Below are 20,554 nucleotides of genomic sequence, written 5' to 3' on the forward strand. Positions count from 1 at the left end.
GCGTACATTTTTATCCATGAATGAGCTTGAACTAGCTTTCCTTCACAATTTTTCTTTTTTTTTTTTTTTAGAAAACGAGTTCAAGTAGACATCTCAGGCTGAAGAATTTCCGTCATGAGGCACATTACATTCCTGTCACTTGGTGATTAGCTCGCTTTGTGATGGACAGCTCAGCTGCAGATACTTCTGCTGGTAAATATATGCAGGCTTGCATATTTGAATTTATCCCAGTTTTTCACCCTCCCCCCGTCACTCCTAATGATGTCCTTTCCGCAGACAGAGGTGACAAAAACAGCCTCTTCTTCATGTTGCTCCTCTCTCCATCTCTCTTCTATGACAGTTATTGAGGCTGAGAAGCAATTAATGTCACCACCGAGATGTAATTCTGTCACTGGGAGTTACAGTGGTGAGAAAAACTCATCTCTAGTCCGGTGTGGAGACCCTAAAATCTCATTGCCTTACCCTCTACCTGCTGCCAGTCAGGGCCTTTCGCCGTGGGATAAAACGGTCCTCTCATCTCATCTGGGGTTCATCAGAACCTCAGTTAACCAGTGTGACGTACCAAGGCCACTGCATCGAGAACGGTGTGCCATGGATTATTCACCACCACACCGCTACATTTTCTGGAGGCCACTCAGGTCAATCGGTGCACCCAAAGCAGGCTCTCATGGGAGTTGTGCCACATTGTCAGCGACAGCAGACTAACTCACTCCCACTCCCACAGGTTCAATACACAGCAAGAAATTATTTGTGCAGTCAGATACATGGAGGCCTTTTCGCCCTGAATCATGATTAATTCTCTTTCCAGCATCTCCCTCCGGAACCTGAAGACTTTTGAAAATGCATTTTTTTTTCTTCTGCCAGATATTCCCTCACATAGACCTGGGAATGATTCACCATCAGTGCTCCTCATGGTGCTCCTGCACATTGACATGCATACAATATTTACCATCACATGGCAGCAGTCTGCAGAGGGAGGAGATTCTCCCCCAGCTGCAAGTTAAATTGTTTACTACGGTGAGAGGCATGTGTCACAGAAAAACCGACAGGATCGACTTCCTCTACAGATTCAGCGGAACAAAATTCCTTTATTGTTTGAGTTGGATAGAACCAGTATGCCAACTGTAAGCAAGTTCTTATCAGGATTTTACACATTTTAATCTTCTTTTTTTTATCTGCATGGCTGGAATCAAGGCAGGAAGATGTGTACATCAACATCATTAATAAAGTTAATGGGTTATTAAAATGAGTTGTCTGAGATTAATGCACCTGTAGCTGAACCCTTTCAATCTTCTGTAGTGACACTGTACATGTGCCTTTGTGATATTATGAGTCAGAAGAACAGTTGCAATAAAAGTGCATTGTTGAGCTGCAACTTTATTAACATTATTAATGGTAGCAGCCATAATAAATACATGTAGAAGTCTATCAAACCATGACAGGATATACATTCTTTAAATAAAAGGTGTAGTTTGAAGAGTCAAATTAGGAATTGAGTTAACTGTCATGGCTGCCCACTGCTCACTCAGGGTGATGGATTAAATACAGACGACAAATTTCACTGTGTGCAACGTGTGCTGTGCTGCTGTGTATCACATGTGAAAATCACTTCACTTCACTTCATGAGCCCATCGATTGATATGGGGATGGAAAAAGAGGCAAACCAAATGCTCCAATAATAAATATGGTGGCCAGGACTAATCGCAGGTGGCACAGTAGATTACAACTCTGTACCTTGACCTACAAATCATCCAAAGCGTCAGTGCAACCTTGTCATTTATCAGGGAACCAGATGAAATTAAATCTTTTTTTTTTGTGAAAATGAAAACCTTTTTGGAATGTTCTATCAACTTTATCTTCAAAGCCAGCAGGTCTGAAAAGTTCTGGTGATACAGATGTCACAGGCACATCCCAAATGGTGATTCCTGAGGAACAGAGCTGGCAGTCAGTCTGCAAGCACATAAAATGAATGAGCTCAGAGTGGCTTATGGGATTCATATGGGGCACTAAAGGAATCATTTTAACTGCTGCCTACACCATTGCTGTCATGATCCGGTCTGGAAGGGGTTACTCCGGGTCCGGAATCCGGCCTGGTGTTTCATATTGGTCCTATGTAATGTTTCCTTATCGTGTTCACCTGTGTCTGATCGTATAAAGCTGCCCTGTTCGTGTCTGTTCACCGTTGGGTCATTGTTACATGTTACTTGTTCACCTTGTTCGTCACGTATTAAACCCCTGTTGTGTGACATCGCGCAAATGTGTCCTTTTTCCTTGTTTGTAAATCTTTTGTGTGTCGTGTGATTTCATCTTTTTTCTTGCCCTGTCCTGCCATCGTGACAGTTTCTGTAACATTACAGATTCACCAGCATGCATTAATACTATGAGTTTTAATAGTTTGTATCCATATGTCAGGTTGAGGTCAGTTATGGTGAGATTTCCATCCTACTCTATGTTTATTTATTCAGTATTTCAATCATACTATGCTGATTTAAGGATTTTATATATTCAGACATAAGGCATTATAGAGGTCATCACACGATCTTTAATGTTAATGCTTGGCTCAAACAAAATTTAATACAAATACAGCACAGGCTCAATCCTAGCTTGGCAATTAACACAGATAAAGCAAATCACACAAGTGCTGGCTAATTGCTACAAGTTATATATGAATAAGATGCATTTTACACTGCAGGTGAATTTTCATTTCAATTTATCATTTTAGTGGCAATGCTGCATCCATCTGTCATTGTACATTGTTAACCTTAGCATGTGTTGGTAAAGCTCATTAGTGATGGTATTTGGGCTCAGTCACTATATCAAAATATTCCAGGGAATCAAATTATTCAATGAAATATAGCTAATAATATAACATAAAAGAATAGTATGTTCATTTCAAATCACTTACTTTTGTCACATTGCAGAGCTACCAAGTGTGGAATCTAGTTTTAATTTGAACAAATAGTGAAAGAAAGTGAAGTGAAAGTGAAGTGATTGTGATACACAGCGCATGATGCACACTATGAAATGTGTCCACTGCTTTCAACCATGACAGGTGTCCAGGGAGTAGTGTAAAAGGACGGTGCATCATCCTTGACGGCTCGGGATTTGATCCGGCAACCTTCTGATTACCGGGCCGCTTCCTTATTATGGAGACCGTCAGACTTTTATTGTGTATTTTTCAGATTTGATCTTTATTTGACTGAACCTGTTGGAGCCGTAATCTCTTTTAGATTCTGTCATGGCCCACCTCCTGACATCAACACCATGTACTACTTGTTGAGGGAGCAGTCAAGGGCTAAGGTGCAATGCACTGTCTGTCAGGGAACAGTCTCGGTCGATGGGCACCAGTGTTACTAAGGCACAGGAACATAAAGAATCCTAATAATGAAGCCCTTAACATCATCTTCCTCCCTTGTTCTCCCTCAGCCATGCCTCTTGCAGTGTCAGGATTCTCATGCTGTGTGGAGATAATGAGGGTTTCACAGGCAACGATATGGGCCCAGCAAACTGGACCCCCTCCACCCACCCATGCACCCCTCGCTGCCTCAAGGGAAGAACACGCTTGGAGAGCTACTCGACCAATTACGCTTTCACATGAGTCTCCCTCCTGCTATTACCGCCCAGAACTCCTCCATGCACCCCGCTGAGACTCTCGCGCTAAGCCTCCCGCTACTCCACCACAATACAACAACACAGCGACTCACAGGGCCGCCTGGCTTGAATCTGCAAACAGAATCATGAGACTGCAGAAACTACAGGTTTCCAACTCACTGAGGAAACTGTGTAGTTCTATGCCTTACATCTGCAGAACCAATGCCAGATAAAGGCATCCAAGTACATTAAAATGCTCTACAGTTTCTATGAAGTCTAAAAAAACTTGTTGGGTACTGTAAAGAAAGCTGTGACTTTTGGGGAAAGTATATATATATATATATGTTCTTCAGCAACACAAGACCAAACAATATCCACTCTAGAAGAGCAGAGGATCTAAGAGCTGCCCGCTCACACTGCCCCTTCAGTGAATGTACATTTCAGCAGCTAACTGTGTCAGGCAGACTGGTACATGTTACTGTTTAGAAAGAGCATGAAAGTTCATGTATTATAAGTTCATGTATTTATTTATATATACATATAAAATGTATTTTGGGTAGCATCTGCGAAGAATGACTGCACTGAGAAACTGTTGTTACGTCCTGTTATTTTGGGTGTGTTTCTGTTCTGTGTTTTGTGCTGTTTGCAGGTGCCTGGTGATTGTAAATTGAGCCCACCTGTACCTGCTGTGGGACAGACAGAATAAAAGGAGCCTCAGTCTCCTTTTTCGGGGCTGCGCTTGCCGTGCCATCCACCCACCTGCCTTCCTACCCTTTCCCTTTGACATCACTTCCGGTTTCCCCTGCGCTTCCCCTAGAAGGCGACGCAACTTGTTGTGTCGGCCTGCTTCGGTGTTTGTTTTTCTCTGTTTTCCTGTTTTGTTTGCTGTTATTCGTTGTAATTCGTTTTGTATGTATTTCTTCTTTATTTATATATTTAGTAGTTAATAAAATACTTGTTAAAACTATCCGTTTCGTCTTAGTAGGTTTACGTTTGTGTCCTTTCTTTTGTTACGGGCCGGAGCCCCTAGACTGGTTCGTAACACTGTTCTCTATATACTTTGCAAGCGATTACAGTGGATCTGCATACTTGTTTTTGTAAAGTCAGAGATATGACTGCACTGCAATTAATCTCAATGTATTTTTATAGAATTTTTTTTCTGAGTTGATCATTCAGAGTAATCAGGGATGAATGTCTGATACATCATACCTCTTCATCCTCAGCCACATCTCTCGCCCACACCCCTCTTAGCCCCTCTTGGCTACAATTTTTCAGAATTGCACAGTAGGTGAAGCTGCAGCTATGGTGAATGCAGGACTAGTGGCAGTGGTGGCCTAGCGGTTAAGGAAGCGGCCCCGTAATCAGAAGGTTGCCGGTTCGAATCCCGATCCGCCAAGGTGCCACTGAGGTGCCACTGAGCAAAGCACCGTCCCCACACACTGCTCCCCGGGTCATGGCCGGTCATGGCTGCCCACTGCTCACTCAGGGTGATGGGTTAAATGCAGAGGACAAATTTCACTGTGTGCACTGTGTGCTGTGCTGCTGTGTATCACATGTGACAATCACTTCACTTGTTATAAATGACGGTTGTATGCCTAACCCTTCTGAACCATCATTAACAAAAATTTATTTGTTATTAATATTAATTTGTGTATTAATTATTGCAAGAGAGATGCAAAAATGAATCGTGGTGAGGTGAAACAGAGGCTAGCCTCTGGAAATTATGTTTTAAACCTACTAATTTCGCCACACATTTCCTTTCTCTTTGTCTAGTGCTCATAGCGTGCACCATTTGTACTGGTGGGATAGTGCAATGGGTGCTCGATTACAGCACTACTACTTACCACAACAGGGCTTTGAGAGAGTGAGCCACAGCTTTATCTCTTCAAACTTAGATAACTCCATGTACATGGACCTGCATACTGGTCATGGAATCGTACATGGTTGCTTTAATTGCTTTTATTCATTGCTCTGTCCTTTTAACTTATGTCATATTTGCTTGTGTTATTACTTGTAAGCACTTTGGTTGACTAAGGTCGTTTATAATGTGCTACATAAATGAATAAATGAAATGAAGAATGACCAATTTTGTTTTCATTTTATTTCTTGTCAATGATAGTGAATGTAAGAAAAATGATAGTAAATTTATGAGAGAATGATAGTGAATGTAATAAAGAATGATAGTAAATGTAAGAGAGAATGATATTGAATTTAACAGAGAATAATTGTGAATGCACATGGCAATATTATTGTGTGTGCTAGATCAAGTATGGATGTCCTAAAGAGCCTTTTACACTCCAAAATTTGAGACATGATAATGTTTAAATAAGTCATGTCTGCTCTCGGTTGTCCCCATTGGCCCTTATTTATGTAGTTATAGTATATGAGACAATATGATGAAAGCTCTCAGTAAAGTAGTTCTGTTAATATTGGATTAATCTGATGATTGTTGGTAGATCACACACAGACCAGAGGTGGTTTTAAAGCTGGCAGCTTCAGGCTTGTTTCACCTGCTGAAGTAACCTTCACTGTTTTAATATGAAGAAAAAATTGACATTCTATTTTTCTTGTCTCACTACATGGATGTTGCATTAGCCTTAATTACTGCTCTTGGTATAATGTTTGTGCTCCAGTCATGTGGAAACCAGATATTCCTTTTCATGTTTGACAAGATGCTGCTAAAGATTGAGTGAGCCTCAGTCCTGAATCAGAAGCATAAAACTGTTACGGCAAACTCTTGAAATGACAGTAAATTGCCTCTATTTTGTATTCTACCTGTATTATTAACCAGTATGACCCCAGTATGAGTCTATGAGTGTGCGTGTTCCTTTCAGTTTATTGATTTGGACTTTGAGAGGAATAATTACACCCTGCCTCCATACCAGGTCTCTGGACAGCAGGCAGCATTGAGAGGTCCACAAACGAACAAAGGGTGGTCCCATTTTCAACAAGACCTTTAATTATCAAGATCATATTCATTTCAAGCTCAAAAATCCATGATGACGAAACTAAAGCTTGATTAGAGACTGAAGGATGCAACTGCTGCTACGACATCTATTCTCCTCAATAGAACAGAAAAGAAATAGCTGAGTAATGTATCTCTGGACTCTCCAGTTGTCTAAATCCACCAATATCATATGAATGTAAACTGAGTGATGAATCCTTCTGGAGTGCTGATTTGAAGTGGACTTGGTTTTACTGTGCTCCATCACTGTATGTGTCATGATCCGGTCCTGTTTCCTGATCGTCTTCACCTGTGTCTGATGTATAAAGCTGCCCTGTTCGTGTCTGTTCACCATCGGGTCTTTGTTATCCCCTGTTTCATGATGTCTTGCGAATGCATCCTTCTTCCTCGTCAAATTTTGTCATCATCTCCGTTCACCTACCTTGCCATGCCAAACGGCTGTGACAGAAAGACCCGACCGCATTTGGACGCAACCGACGCCGCCCCACTGAGATCCAAGGTGCCGGTACCACACTGGTCTGAAGCTGTCTGTGTAGGACTACTGCTGCTCGTCCATCATGAATGCCAGACTAGTCATCATTCATCTCAGTTGTTCATCTCAACTCAACTCATCTCATCGTCCATTCCTATTCAAAAGACTCAGTGTAGGTACTTCCTTCTCTCCTTCGTGGACTTCTTTGCCTGGCAAGCCGGGTGTCGTGCCTAGGAGGGAGGGTACTGTCATGATCTGGTCCGGAAGGGGTTACTCGTTTCATGTTGGTCCTGTGTACATTTACATTTACGGCATTTGGCAGACGCCCTTAACCAGAGCGACTTACAATGTGTAATGTTTCCTGATTGTGTTCACCTGTGTCTGATGTATATGGCTGCCCTGTTTGTGTCTGTTCACCGTTGGGTCTTTGTTATGTTACATGTTACCGGATGTCTCCCCTGTCCTGTTCATTGCAAGATTAAACCCCTGTTTCGTGACGTTGTGCGAATGCGTCCTTCTTCTTTGTCAAATCTGATCACATGCCTCGCCATGCCAAACGGCCGTGACAGTATGCATGTATTGTACCACAAAGACAGTGTCTCCCTCTGCTAAACTCTGCGAAATTCTGTCTACTATAGTGCGCACACAGACACAAATGCAGATAAATCCTTAGAGAGTTCGATCATGCCTCTAAGCAATTGCCCTAAACCATGAGGTGTCAGCAAGACGGATATAAAAGCGTCACATTGAATTGGCAAACCCATTCTGGACTTATCTTACCCTTCCAGGGTCTGAGTGAATACCATCGTCCGTTTCAGGAGTCAAAAGTTGTAAATTGCCTTCTTATACAATCATAAAAAGCAGGGGGAGAGTAATGGGAAGCAATTAATTTCAGCAGCGTTTTGCACAGAGAAACAGAAAAATGGGCACATTAGCATGTTCTAGTTAGTCAGCGCTGGTCCATAAGTGAGTTTCCCTAATTTCTCCCCGCTCTTCTCACTATTTATTCATTTTTTACGGCATTTCTGAAAATGGGTCAGATGTAGAGGGGAATAAACCACATGTAAAGGTTCCGAATACTTGGGGAAGTGACAGGTGACGTCAATGGGCATATTTCATTACCTTGCTGTAGGATGTTCAGGGTGCATATTACCAACCCTGGATCCAACAAAAAAAAGCCTTTCAGGCTTTCTTGCTGCAACTTGAAGTCTTCCCTTTACAGTTGAGAGTGAGACTTGCTTACCATGACCACTATCAAGCTTTGCTTGAAGCTGCTGACACACAGAAACGAGTCTACCAGACCTCTTACTTGTAGAGTTTCTCCTAGTTTCTGAGTGTCGGTCTTCTTCCATAGTTAATTGGATTTTTCATAAGCAAACCTACTGATTTATTCAATCCTACACATGATGGGCATATAAGAGAGCAGATGTTTAGGAACATCATCGAGGCAATAATTTTTTTCTGTTCACGCTATTCCTGACATTTGTTTGCAGTGAATACATTAATAATCTGTTTAATTAAATTCTAGATTGTTCTTCTCTAGTGTTGCATGACAGCTGACAACACTGATATTCCATATTATTGCATAGAATGTTCTTATGATTTTCCCATTCCCTTAGCAAGTCACCATTAATCTTTAACAGCATGATAGCTTAATCGCAAAGGCAACATTTTCAGCTTCATACTGCAGATGGAATAATTTGCTTATTCATACCTGGATTTCTATGCCATATCCAAGGTAAACAGTGACCAGATAGCTGCAGTCCGTCGTGTTGTCATATGACTGGAAATGTGGTGATATCTTTATATACCCCTCAGGGGCTGTGAAGTTCTTATTGCAAGGAGCTGCATGGGGGAGAAATCAGAAAGAGAAAAACAGGGTTCTGAGACCAAGTGAAAATTTAAGCTCAGAGTTGACCACAGTGGTTCTGATTCACTAACCCCCTTGTTAACTCCAGGGGCTTTCAGAAACCATGAAGAAAAAGGAAAAGTCAGGTCCAGAATTATTTACTGAGAGATGCTTTTCTTGGAACGAGCTTGTGTAATGCATGGGCAACTCAACAAATTTTACAGTAAAATACTAATGAGTCTAGAGAATAAATAGAATTTTTTTGTTCATCAGGTTTTCTTTGCAGTCTCCTTCATATATAAAACGAAGACATGTGATACAGCTTTATATTACAACATAGTACTAACCTACTGATACTAATCACCATTATTCAGATGCTCTAGCCGAGAAGTGATAACCTAAGATCTAAATAATAGAGGAGAGTCTGACTGACCTGAAGATGGTGTGATGACACCTTCATTAACACGTCCTGAGAACATCTCAGAGGTGGCGATGCTGCCTGTGAGATCGACCGCCTGTGATGTGACCGGCTCCTCTGTCATCATCTTTTCATTCCTTGGGGAGGTGATCAGGACTGAGGATGATGTCTCTGTTTCGGTTTTGACACTTTCTTGGTCTGCCACTGGAGGTTTAAGTCTCTGCCCATGTTCGAGTGTGGTGGTAGGGTGGATGAGGGATGTGGTTGGAGGCAGGGTGGTGGTGGTCTCAGACATTTTGCTTTTGCCACTTGATTTCTGTACTTTGGGTGTGTCCGCTGCTGTGAGTGGTGCGGCGGTCATCGTGGCTGCAGTGGTGACGGTGGAGGTGGGCACGTCTTTGTGAGGTACCTGGTGGGTTGAGAGGTTTGGGGATTGACTGGCGAAGAACTGCTGATCTCCTTGGAAGTCTTTTGTGAGGATGGCCTCATGGAGCAAAAGACCTCTGAGGTGCTGATAGCGTTCGGGAACCGCCTCAGTGCCTTGTCTGGATGTGGAAGGAAGGTGCTCCCTCTCCAACTCTTCTCCAGCTCCAGCAGTCACCCCTGGTGGCACAAACATGCAGAAGAACAGGTAACTGGACCTGGACACCCCTCGCTGTGTCTGAGCCGCACGTCTACAGAGAGCGAAAAATAACTCCCCGGGAGTGAAAGGCGTTATTTAAACACACAGGCTTTGAAGCATAATGCCATTTTATATGATTTCAATAGATGGTTAAGAGCCATAACTAATGAGCAGAGAAATTCAGTTTTAAAAATGGCACATAGCACAGCTCCGTCAGAGACCATTAGAAATAAAAGTACCAAGCAGAACAGATAACCTTTGGGGATAATTGTTAATTTAAACACTTTTCCCCCGCCCCTCTCCAATTCACAAGGGTGAAAATTTGTCACAGAATGCCTCACAATTAGCAGATATAATAAGTGCGTGGTGGAGAGCAATTACCCCCACCTCGTATCTACGGTGGCGGAGGAGAAATGGTTGGGCCCCGGAGGCGGCAGTGGCGGCTTTCTGAGTGAAGCGCTGCTCTTAAGAACCAGCAGCTGCCGGCTTTCATAAAAAACACATCTCCCCACTTAATAACAAAGTGATGCAACACCCCAGCGTGCACTAAATAATACAAAGTGCCACTTAACAACAGCGGGTTTTATACAGTCTGCAGCTGGAACAGCGGCGGAAATGTGGCATTTCTCTCCAGACAGACAGGAGCCTGAGCGTCATACGAACACACAAAAAAGAGGAGGATACATGCCTTTCAGACAAAGTAATTATTTGAAGTTGAAGAGCGACAGCAGCAGCGCTCTGTAGATGTAATTATGGTTGGAGGGTCAGAAGGCAAAGACGCAGATTCAGCCTTTCAGGGAGAATAAAGTGTGACGCTATTATTCGTGGCTTTTCATCTCTTAGGCATTAATCTCTATTACCATGTAAGGAACTCATGACAGATGAATAATGACAGATTGTGGTTTGTGTCAGTGGTGAGAATCTGTAGAAATATAGGGAACAGGCATCTCAGTGAAAACCAAAAAAATGAAGAATGGGACCAAAATAGCAGATACGCCATTTCCTCAACAGGAGCTTCAGAAGGATGAAATTCTTAAGAGTATATAATCACCTGCAACCCTACACAGAGCTTGTGAATATATGCACACACACATACACACACACACATATATATAGAGGATGTTTTTTGCAGTAACCCTAATATTAAACACACAATATATATATATTGTCATACACTTCTGAATATATTCATAAGTGTATGACAATATATATATTGTGTGTTTAATATTAGGGTTACTACAAAAAACATCCTATATATATATGTGTGTGTGTGTGTGTGTATATGTCAGGATTGACGGCAGCTGTGCTCAACACCGGTGGCCAAGCCTGGCGGCACATAAATGCCGGATATTTCCGCCCCTTCCAGGTCTCCGGCATTTTCGTGAACTTCATTTGGCAACAGTGTGCATGTTTGTAATTTGAGTTCTGGCAATCTCCACACGCCTACGGGTTAGTTTATGTTCTTTATTTAAGTTAAATCGTTTTCGGCCACCGCGCCAGTCTTTATTTGTGTTTATTGTTTATTTAATAATAAAAACCCCTTCCCAGCATGTCAGACCTCTGCGCTTCATTCCCCTGTAAGTCCGTAGACGTGACAGGATATTCACAAGCTCTGTGTAGGGTTGCAGGTGATTATATACACTTAAGAATTTCATCCTTCTGAAGCTCCTATAAAAATATAAGCAAAAAACATCCTACAATTGAGTGGAGTTAATGAAATGGCATTCAATATACCCTCAATAATAACAGTGTGCAAATCACACAAACTGTTTAATTTGAGCCCATTATTGTGCAGTTTAATTGCTACCTCACAGCTCACTGGAATTGCACAGTGCAGTTTTAATGCTGATGATCAGTCTCTTTCTATACGTACAAGGAATCTTTTATTTTAAAACTTGCAGATTCCACTGACTTTCAGCATTATGCCACATTTATGTAAAAATTATGTAAATTATGTATAAAGTAAAAAGCTTTATTGTCATTTCAATTAAGTGTTCCAAACAGACATTTCAACACTGAGATCATGTCATGCAATACTCTGAAAACCTCTAGCTCATCCACGGCAGGAAAAAGAAAAAAAAACTTTAATGGTGAAATTTAAGTGTTTAGGTATGGCTCAGATACTGTACTTCCTCATTGTGGACAATTCTGTCAACATATGTTACAATCTCCAGATTAATATTTACCCCTGGCATTGTCCATGGTCTCTATATCTGTCTGAGAGACACACACACACAGGTTTAAGAGTGAGAGGACAATATGTCATTTCAGACAGCAGGGATAAGCTTTGCAGAAAAAATAACTTTGCTGCTGGTTGCTGCTCACACAAAAACTCAGGAGCCTTGTGTGAAAATAGACTACTTCCTAAAAAAGCATGTTTCAGGTTTTTATTGTGACTGGGCGGGCACTATTTGCCATGTTTTAGTTCAGATGACACAAGACATCTAAAATGGGTTTCCAGGCCACAGGTGTCCTTTGAACCCATACAGGATTCTGTAAAAATGGAATGAAGGAGTCTTGTTTCCTGCTCTGCAGTCCAGGATGGACTGTCCATCAGTAAATCATCTCACAAGCAGCTGCTGAATTATTGAACCTTTCTGAGTGCTGCAGCAAGCACTTTGCACTAGAGGCGCTTTGCAGCTGGAGAAGCAGCCTGCATGGCAACAGACAGGAGGGGATCAGAGAGCCGTCAAACTGTGTGACCTTCGGAGACCTTTGCCTTCAGAGTGGAATTGAGCACAGGGACAAACAGCATTTCCAACCATCTAAATGGCATTGGGAAGTGACCAGGTTCCTGCCCAGGGGCATTGGTGGCCTAGCGGGTAAGGAAACAGACCCATAATCAGAAAGTTGCCTGTTTGAATCTGCCACTGAGGTCCACTTGAGCAAAGTACCGTCCCCACACACTGCTCCCAGGGCACCTTTCGTGGCTGCCCACTCCTCACTAAGGGTGATGGGTTAAAAGAAGAGGACACAATTCGTTGTGTGCATCGTGTGCTGTGCTGCAGTGTTTCATGACAATAATTTCACTTTCAAATGCAGAGGACACATTTTGTTGTGTCATTGTCTGCTGTGCTTAATCTTTTAAAAAAACATGATAAGCACATGAAAATGTTATCCTGTGTTGAGTGGTATGACCCAGAGGAACATGTTTGATCTGTAATGGAGTTCTTATTTTAAAGGCAGCGCAAATTACATTTACATTTACATTTACAGCATTTATCAGACGCCCTTATCCAGAGCGACTTACAATCAGTAGTTACAGGGACAGTCCCCCTGGAGCAACTTAGGGTTAAGTGTCTTGCTCAGGGACACAATGGTAGTAAGTGGGATTCGAACCCGGGTCTTCTGATTCATAGGCGAGTGTGTTACCCACTAGGCTACTACCATAATAAACTCACCAGTTTCCCCAACAAAAAGTTAAAAAACTTTTTTTAAATACTTCAGTATGCTCAGGATTTTTTGAACCCATTTCCTGATTTTTTACAACAATAATAACAATAATAATAATAGCGGATGGTACTGTAAACTCATCCATAAAACCTGTTACCCAAAGCCTGGCCAATGCCCAAATATTGTTATTTGTACATTATGACTGTAGACTGTAAAACAAACCAGACGATGTGACTTTTATCCATATTCCATCGCTATTTATTTATGTTCTGCACTGTTATGTCAATTACAGCCTCTAAAAATTCTGTTGCAAGTTCCACACAGACATTAAACCATTATTTTTCACACTACACTACATGTTTTTTTTTTTTTTTTTTGCTGGTGCACCAAATCTGATGTTTTAGGTAATGTGTATTACAGACTCGTTCTGTGGATGTTTCAAGTACCAGATACTGAAATAATATCATTAAGAAATTTCCTGTGCCTTCAGAACCGTGAACATGCAGTGGTTCAGCAGGGTACCATAACCAAGCATGACCTTGAGTGGAGTATTCAGTAGTTTTTCCAACTAAACACAACTTCAGAATGTGAATTTTTTAGTAACCAAACTACCTCTCAGTAAAAACCTCTGCTTTTAATTTGGCCATCACATAGAGAAGAATAGCTTCAGTACCACAACAGTTTCCTGAACCTCTTCTGGGGCGCTATTATTGTCACATTCAAACACCCAGAGATCCAGAGTGTGTTTTGACACCTTAATTAGAGTCTTCAGCGGGTGACAGTCTGTTCTAACGTGATGTGGGTGTCGAGCAGACTGAGGCACACTGAGATGAAAGCCAGTAGTTGACACCGAAAGCAAATGAGCGATGCTGCTCAGAGTGCGGTGCAGCTTTGATGTGCAGCCTGCCTGAGAATAGGACCTGAGCAGGCAGACGCAATCAGATCCCACAGGTAACTCCTGGTCCTGTTAACACCACCAACTTGTCTTTTATATGGGAATCCAGGGCAAAGAAATATTATTCATTCATTGTGTTATGTTTGAAACAAGCTGCTGCCTGTCATCAACATCTTCTGTACAAGGGCGGTTAAAGGCCCAGCTTTATGACTTCCTGAAAAGAGAGTGGTCCATGTGGCACAACAATGTACAGTGAGTACAGGAAGTATTCAGACCCCCTTAAATTTCACACTCTTTGTTATATTGCAGCCATTTGCAAAAATCATTAAACTGAAATATCACATGCCCCTAAATATTCGGACCCTTTGCGATTTAACTCAGGCGCTGTCCATTTCTTCTGATCGTCCTTGAGATGGTTCTACAGCTTCATTTGAGTCCAGCTGTGTTTGATTCTACTGGTTGGACTTGATTAGGAAAGCCACACCCCTGTCTATATATGACCCTACAGCTCACAATGCATGTCAGAGCAAATGAGAATCATGAGGTCAAAGAAAGAGCTCAGAGACAGAATTGTTACAAAAAAAAAAATCTGCTGCACATAAGGTTCCTAAGACCACAATGGTCTCAATAATACCGTAAATGGAAGGGGTTTGGGAAGACCAGAACCCTGAGAAACCTGTCATGGCTACGGACTTACGAGGGAAGGAAGCGCAGAGGTGTGACATGCTGGGAAGGGTATTATTATGAAATAAACAAATAAATATAAACGCGGCTCGGTGGCCGAAAACAATTTAACTTAAATAAAGAACATAAACTAACCCGCAGGCGTGTGGCGATTGCCAGAACTCAAAACATAAATCCATTCACTCACGGAGGTCAAGTTCATGCCTTAGTTCACTAAAATGCCGGAGATTCTGAAGGGGCGGAAGTCTCTGGCATTTATACGCCGTCAGGATTGCCCACCGGTGTTGAGCCCAGCTGCAGTCAAACCTGACAAAACCCAATTGAGCATCTCTGGAAAGACCTAAAACTGGCTGTCCACCAACATTTACAATCCAACCTGCCAGAACTGGAGAGGATCTCCAAATCCAGGTGTGAAAAACTCATGGCTGTATTAGATCAAAAGGGTGCTTCAAATAAATACTGACCAAAGGGTCTGAATACTTAGGACCATGTGATATTTCAGTTTTTCTTTGGTAATACATCTGCAAATGTCAACAATTCTGTGTTTTTCTGTCAATATCAGTTGCTGTGTGTACATTCATGAGGGGGAAAAATCATTTTGAATTTGAGCAAATGGCTGCAATATAACAAAGAGTGAATACTTTCCGTACCCACTGTATTTATTTCGACCTTCAACTCAATCCCACTCACCAACACACATCCTAGGCTCAGGCTTTGGGATGTGTGGGAGTGGAAACGGGGACAGGTAAGGCACTCACACGGTGACACTACACACCACCACCTGGAGAACAAACACTTACAAATTCCAGAAAAATATACAAGATGGGGAGTCACATTGATTTTCACCCCACACCCCCCAAGACTGAGACTATGACTATGAGCCCTAGAACCATTCCAAACAGAACAAGAACGGCTGAGCGCAAGTTCTCCAGAACCTGGAGTACCGGTGCAGGGGACCTTTTACACTGTGGGCTGCAGGTAGGCGCACTCAAGGGGGCATGGCCTGCAGTGTTGAATGGTTGGAGCCGCGGTGTGACACCGTTTCTGTGGAGTCGAAGGAAGGTTTCAAGGTTGCGACATCTATATACTTTCAGTCATTATTTTAATTCACACCCTGCCTCCAAACTGATCTCCACCATACTGATCAGCAGGAAGACTGGACATCGCACCACAAAATCCACATTTATGTGCTAACTAGCATTCGCAGAGGTGAAGTGTAAACAATCTGTTCTCACTGGCTCTTTAGTATTCACTGAAACACTACAGATGCTTCTGTGCAAACCTTCAATTAAAATGCTCTGCCTGTCTACCTCCAGGACACAAATTGCAGAGCTGTTGTGGAAGTATTGATTAGGAACTTGTTCGCTGCTGCTGCTGGTTAACAAACACCAGACAGCAATTCTGTTTGCCTAAAAGCCAAATGTTTGCATTTCTTTATTGATTTGGGAGCATCTCCCATGACATTTGTAAAAAAAAAATGTTAAAAATGAAATACAACTTTTAAAGTCTTCAATGACAGGCTGTCTCAAGAGTGCAGTAAATTTAAGAGCAAAATAAAAACACAGATCTGAGATCACAGATTTTGATCAAATCATTTCCTCACAACCTAATTTTGTCAAAAGATCAGAACAATACAGAATATATAATCAATCTAGCTTCTACTTCTACTGCTTCTTTACAAAGACAACGTGGCTCCCATTTTCATCCAGCATCAGTGAGAATGATGGAGATGGAACTTCTAAAGCTCCTCTTATTTGCAGCACTAGGAAGTTATGAATCTGAAACATGAATGACTTTAAATATTGCAATATGCCCACCATGTCCTACCTAAGGGGAACAGTAGCTTATTTGCATTCTGGATTCACTACATATGTAAATAAGGCCCAATGACAAGTTCTGGTCTGCTTTTTCATGTTATACAATTATCTGATGACGTGATTGCGTCCTTCCTTCCTCGTCATCTTGTCACCACCTTGTCATCGCGTCTGTTCACCTGCCTCGTCATGCCAACATTGTTGTGACAGTGTGTAAGTGTTATTATACAAGTTGTGGAATTTGTTTATACTGTTTATAAATAAATATATCTACTGAGTATAAATATATATATATATATAAGAATGTACATAGGTCTATATAGTCAAAAATCTAAATCGATAGGCAAAAATCTAAATAAATATGCAAAAATCTAAATACAAAAATCTAAATCTAAGTACAAACGTACAGGGATTAGGGTGTGGTCCCATATTTGATTGGACCTGCAGTGATTGTCATTAAAATACACTGCAGCCCGGGGAGCAGTGTTTGGGGACCGTACCTTGATCAAGGGGACCTCAGTGGCACCTTGGCTGTTCCGATTACAGGTTCGCTTCCTTACCCGCTAGGCCACCACTGCCCATAGTCCTGTGTTTTCCTTCCACATAAAAACCTGCTGTACTTCACCATTAATCCACCCACCCAGACGAGTTTCCTAGATTCTCTGCTCTGGAATCATGTCATTCCATTCAGTGGATTCAGTGGATTCACTCAGCACAGCAGCTGAATGTAAATGGCCCCGTCAATGGGTACTTTTACTTGGAGAGAGGCTAATCATCCAGGCAGGCAGACATGGAGAGGTGCAACCAAGTGACATTAAGCCTCTAATATCCAGCCTTGATTATTGTATTATTCTGGAGCGGCATTTGATGAGAAAATCAATAGAAAACAGCCACTTCTATGAGCCTTCTTTGCCAGACTCCTTTAAATCTAAACTGAGTCTAAATGACACACCTGACGTAGCCAACACAAATACAACCTTTTAAACGTGATAAAATGCCATAAGTTTCAGGTTTGCAAATGATGATGAAACAAGTGATTGCGTGTTAGTAATCCAAACATGAAATACATTCAAAGAAAGGGAATAGATCCTGGAAATATTAAGGGGATAATTATCAATGGAACATAGTATTTAAGGTCATTTATGGTGGTGACAACATGATAGCAATGTTTGATATTAAATATACAGAGTGGTGCAGTGGTGAGTGGCACAGGCACTATTGAGATGTCACATTTTGGAAAAAAGTGACAGAAATTTTCACGCCCTTGCAGCTTTTCTCACTATGAATAACCTGAGCAATGCTTTTAGAATTGTTGCTTTAAAAATAACACCATGCCAAGAGCAACTTGATTAACATGGGTGTGGAACAGAGGTGGAAAGTAACGAATTACATTTAATCACATTAATGTAATTGAGTAGTTTTTGTGAGTAATTTGTCATTTTTTAAAGTTGTTTTTGAAATAGGTAATTTTACTTTTACTCAATTACATTTTTAGCATTGTACTTCGCTACATTGGAAACCCAACCGTTAATAAGTAAAAAGAGAGATGCAAAATAAATAAAAGAAACAAATCTTATTTCATATTTCTCAGACTGCGGACAGCAGCTCCTCACTATGAAAAAAACAATAAAAGGCCTACATAACAGCCAATCAGAAAATAGCACTACTGTATCTGGGCATGAAAAGGTCAATTCTATATTCTGCTACTTGTAAAGTGACGTGATTGTCATTGTCACAGCACAGCACACGGTGCACACAGTGAAATGTGTCCTCTGTATTTAACCATTACCTTTAGTGATCAGTGGGCAGCCATGACAGGCGCCCGGAGAGCAGTGTGTGGGGACAGTGCTTTGCTCAGTGGCACCTTGGCACATCGGGGCCAGTTCCTTAACCGCTAGGCCACCACTGCTCCACTTGTTATTAAATCTACCGAAAAGGTTGTTGACCCAAACAATAATGCTTCGTGCATCACTTCAAACAAAGAGTCATCTTTTGTTTTAATGTTATAACAATTTCACATTTTGTTTAACACAAATGACAATTTGACTGCTGTTAGAGAATGTTGCCCAGATAATTAGCATCAGCTTTTCAATGCTGAGTGTCTGTATCCTAAACCTTTTACAGCTACCACATGCAGCCTGAAAGCATGCGGTAGTAAGTAGAATAGCCCCTACAATGCATCCAGAAACACAGCAAGTTCGTTTTTCCACATTTTGCTATGTAACAGCCTTATTCCAAAATGGAATAAATGCATTTTCCTCACATTTCAACCCCATAATGACATATTTTTATTTACATTTACAGCATTTATCAGACGGCCTTATCCAGAGCGACTTACAATCAGTAGTTACAGGGACAGTCCCCCTGGAGCAATTTAGGGTTAAGTGTCTTGCTCAGGGACACAATGGTAATAAGTGGGATTTGAACCTGGGTCTTCTGGTTCATAGGCGAGTGTGTTAACCACTAGGCTACTACCACCCTGACCCTAATGACAATGTGAAAAAACTTGAGGTTTTAATTTTTTAAAAATAAAAAAACTTAGAATACATGTACATCACATGTATTCACAGCCTTTGCTTAATACTTTGTTGATGCAACTTTGGCCGCAATTACAGCCTCAAGACTTTTTGAATATGATGCCACAAGCTTGGCACATCTATTCTTGTCCAGTTTGCCCAATTCCTCTTCGCAGCACCTCTGAAAGATGGGAAGTGTTGGTGCATAGCCATTTTAAAAGATGTTCAGATTCAATTCTGGGCTCTGGCTGGACCACTCAAGGACATTCAGAGTTGTCCTGAAGCCGCTCCTTTGGCTGTGTGTTTAGGGTCGTTGAGAGTGCTTTGGAGCAGGTTTTCATCCAGAATGTCTCTGTACATTGCTGCAGTCATCTTTCCCTCTATCCTGACTAGCATGATGCCCCACAGCATGATGCTGCCACCACCATGCTTCACTTTAGGGATGGTATTGGCCTTGTGATGAGTGGTGCCTGGCTTCTTCCAAATGTGACACCTGACATTCATACCAAAGATCAGAGAGTTTTGTTTCTCATGGCCTGAGTCCTTCAGGTGGATTGTGCCTTCATGTTCCTTTTACTAAGGAGTGGCTTCCATCTGCCACTCTACCATACAGGCCTGATTGGTGGATTGCTGCAGACATGGTTGTCCTACTAGAAGTTTCTCCTCTGTCCACTCTGGAGCTCTGACAGAGTGACCATCAAATTCTCATTTGAGCCCTGTGCCTCATCCTTGGTATGACAGTTCTATAGGTTAATCAAGATAAATTAAAACTAGATGCAGTTCATCTAACTGGTGTACATTAAAGGTCTATTGAGCATTTATTACAATATTTTTGTGAGTTATTAAATGGCTTATTGTAGCCTTATTACATGCAGATTTGGGGCACCATTCATCAGGTGTCACTATAACTACAGCAAAACTGTAAAGGTCAGTTGTGATGAAATAAGACACTGTTAGAAATATGACAAAATCACAATCCATATTCACAGGTCACAATTCTTTGCTGCATGCATGCAGTTCCTGAAATATTATACTGAAAGCTGAAATTGTCGACCATGCGAGGATAGAACCTCATAAACAAAAATGCCAGAGAGTATAGCTCATTATGGGAGTCTGGAATATGTAATAATATCAGCACAAGTCAAACAGGCCTATAACAAGTGATTGCATCAGCAATGCAGGCCTACATTTCATTCTCTGTGAAAAGTTATAGAAAAGAGCGCTGGAAAACGCAGCTATGCTACATTTTCTTTTTCATTTCAAATTGGTTTGCGTCAATATACAGTACTGATGTAACCATCAGAATACCAAATACCAATATTGTTGTTTTTAATT

The 20,554-nt window shown here is 41.5% G+C and overlaps 1 protein-coding gene across 4 annotated transcripts in view; it reads right to left on the reverse strand.

Annotated features, from left to right (window-relative positions):
• sez6a (seizure related 6 homolog a) overlaps nucleotides 1–20,554 on the reverse strand; it is a 75,734-nt gene that overhangs the window by 24,445 nt on the left and 30,735 nt on the right. For all 4 annotated transcript variants that reach the window (XM_028983439.1, XM_028983438.1, XM_028983437.1 and 1 more), the window contains exons 2-3: nucleotides 9,311–9,898; nucleotides 8,743–8,873 (exon numbers count right to left, since the gene is read on the reverse strand). In XM_028983439.1, the coding sequence (XP_028839272.1) occupies nucleotides 8,743–8,873; nucleotides 9,311–9,898 (719 nt within the window). The remainder of the gene's footprint in view (nucleotides 1–8,742; nucleotides 8,874–9,310; nucleotides 9,899–20,554) is intronic.

This window comes from Denticeps clupeoides, chromosome 6 (genome assembly GCF_900700375.1).
Source record: "Denticeps clupeoides chromosome 6, fDenClu1.1, whole genome shotgun sequence".
Taxonomy (NCBI): Eukaryota; Metazoa; Chordata; class Actinopteri; order Clupeiformes; family Denticipitidae; genus Denticeps; species Denticeps clupeoides.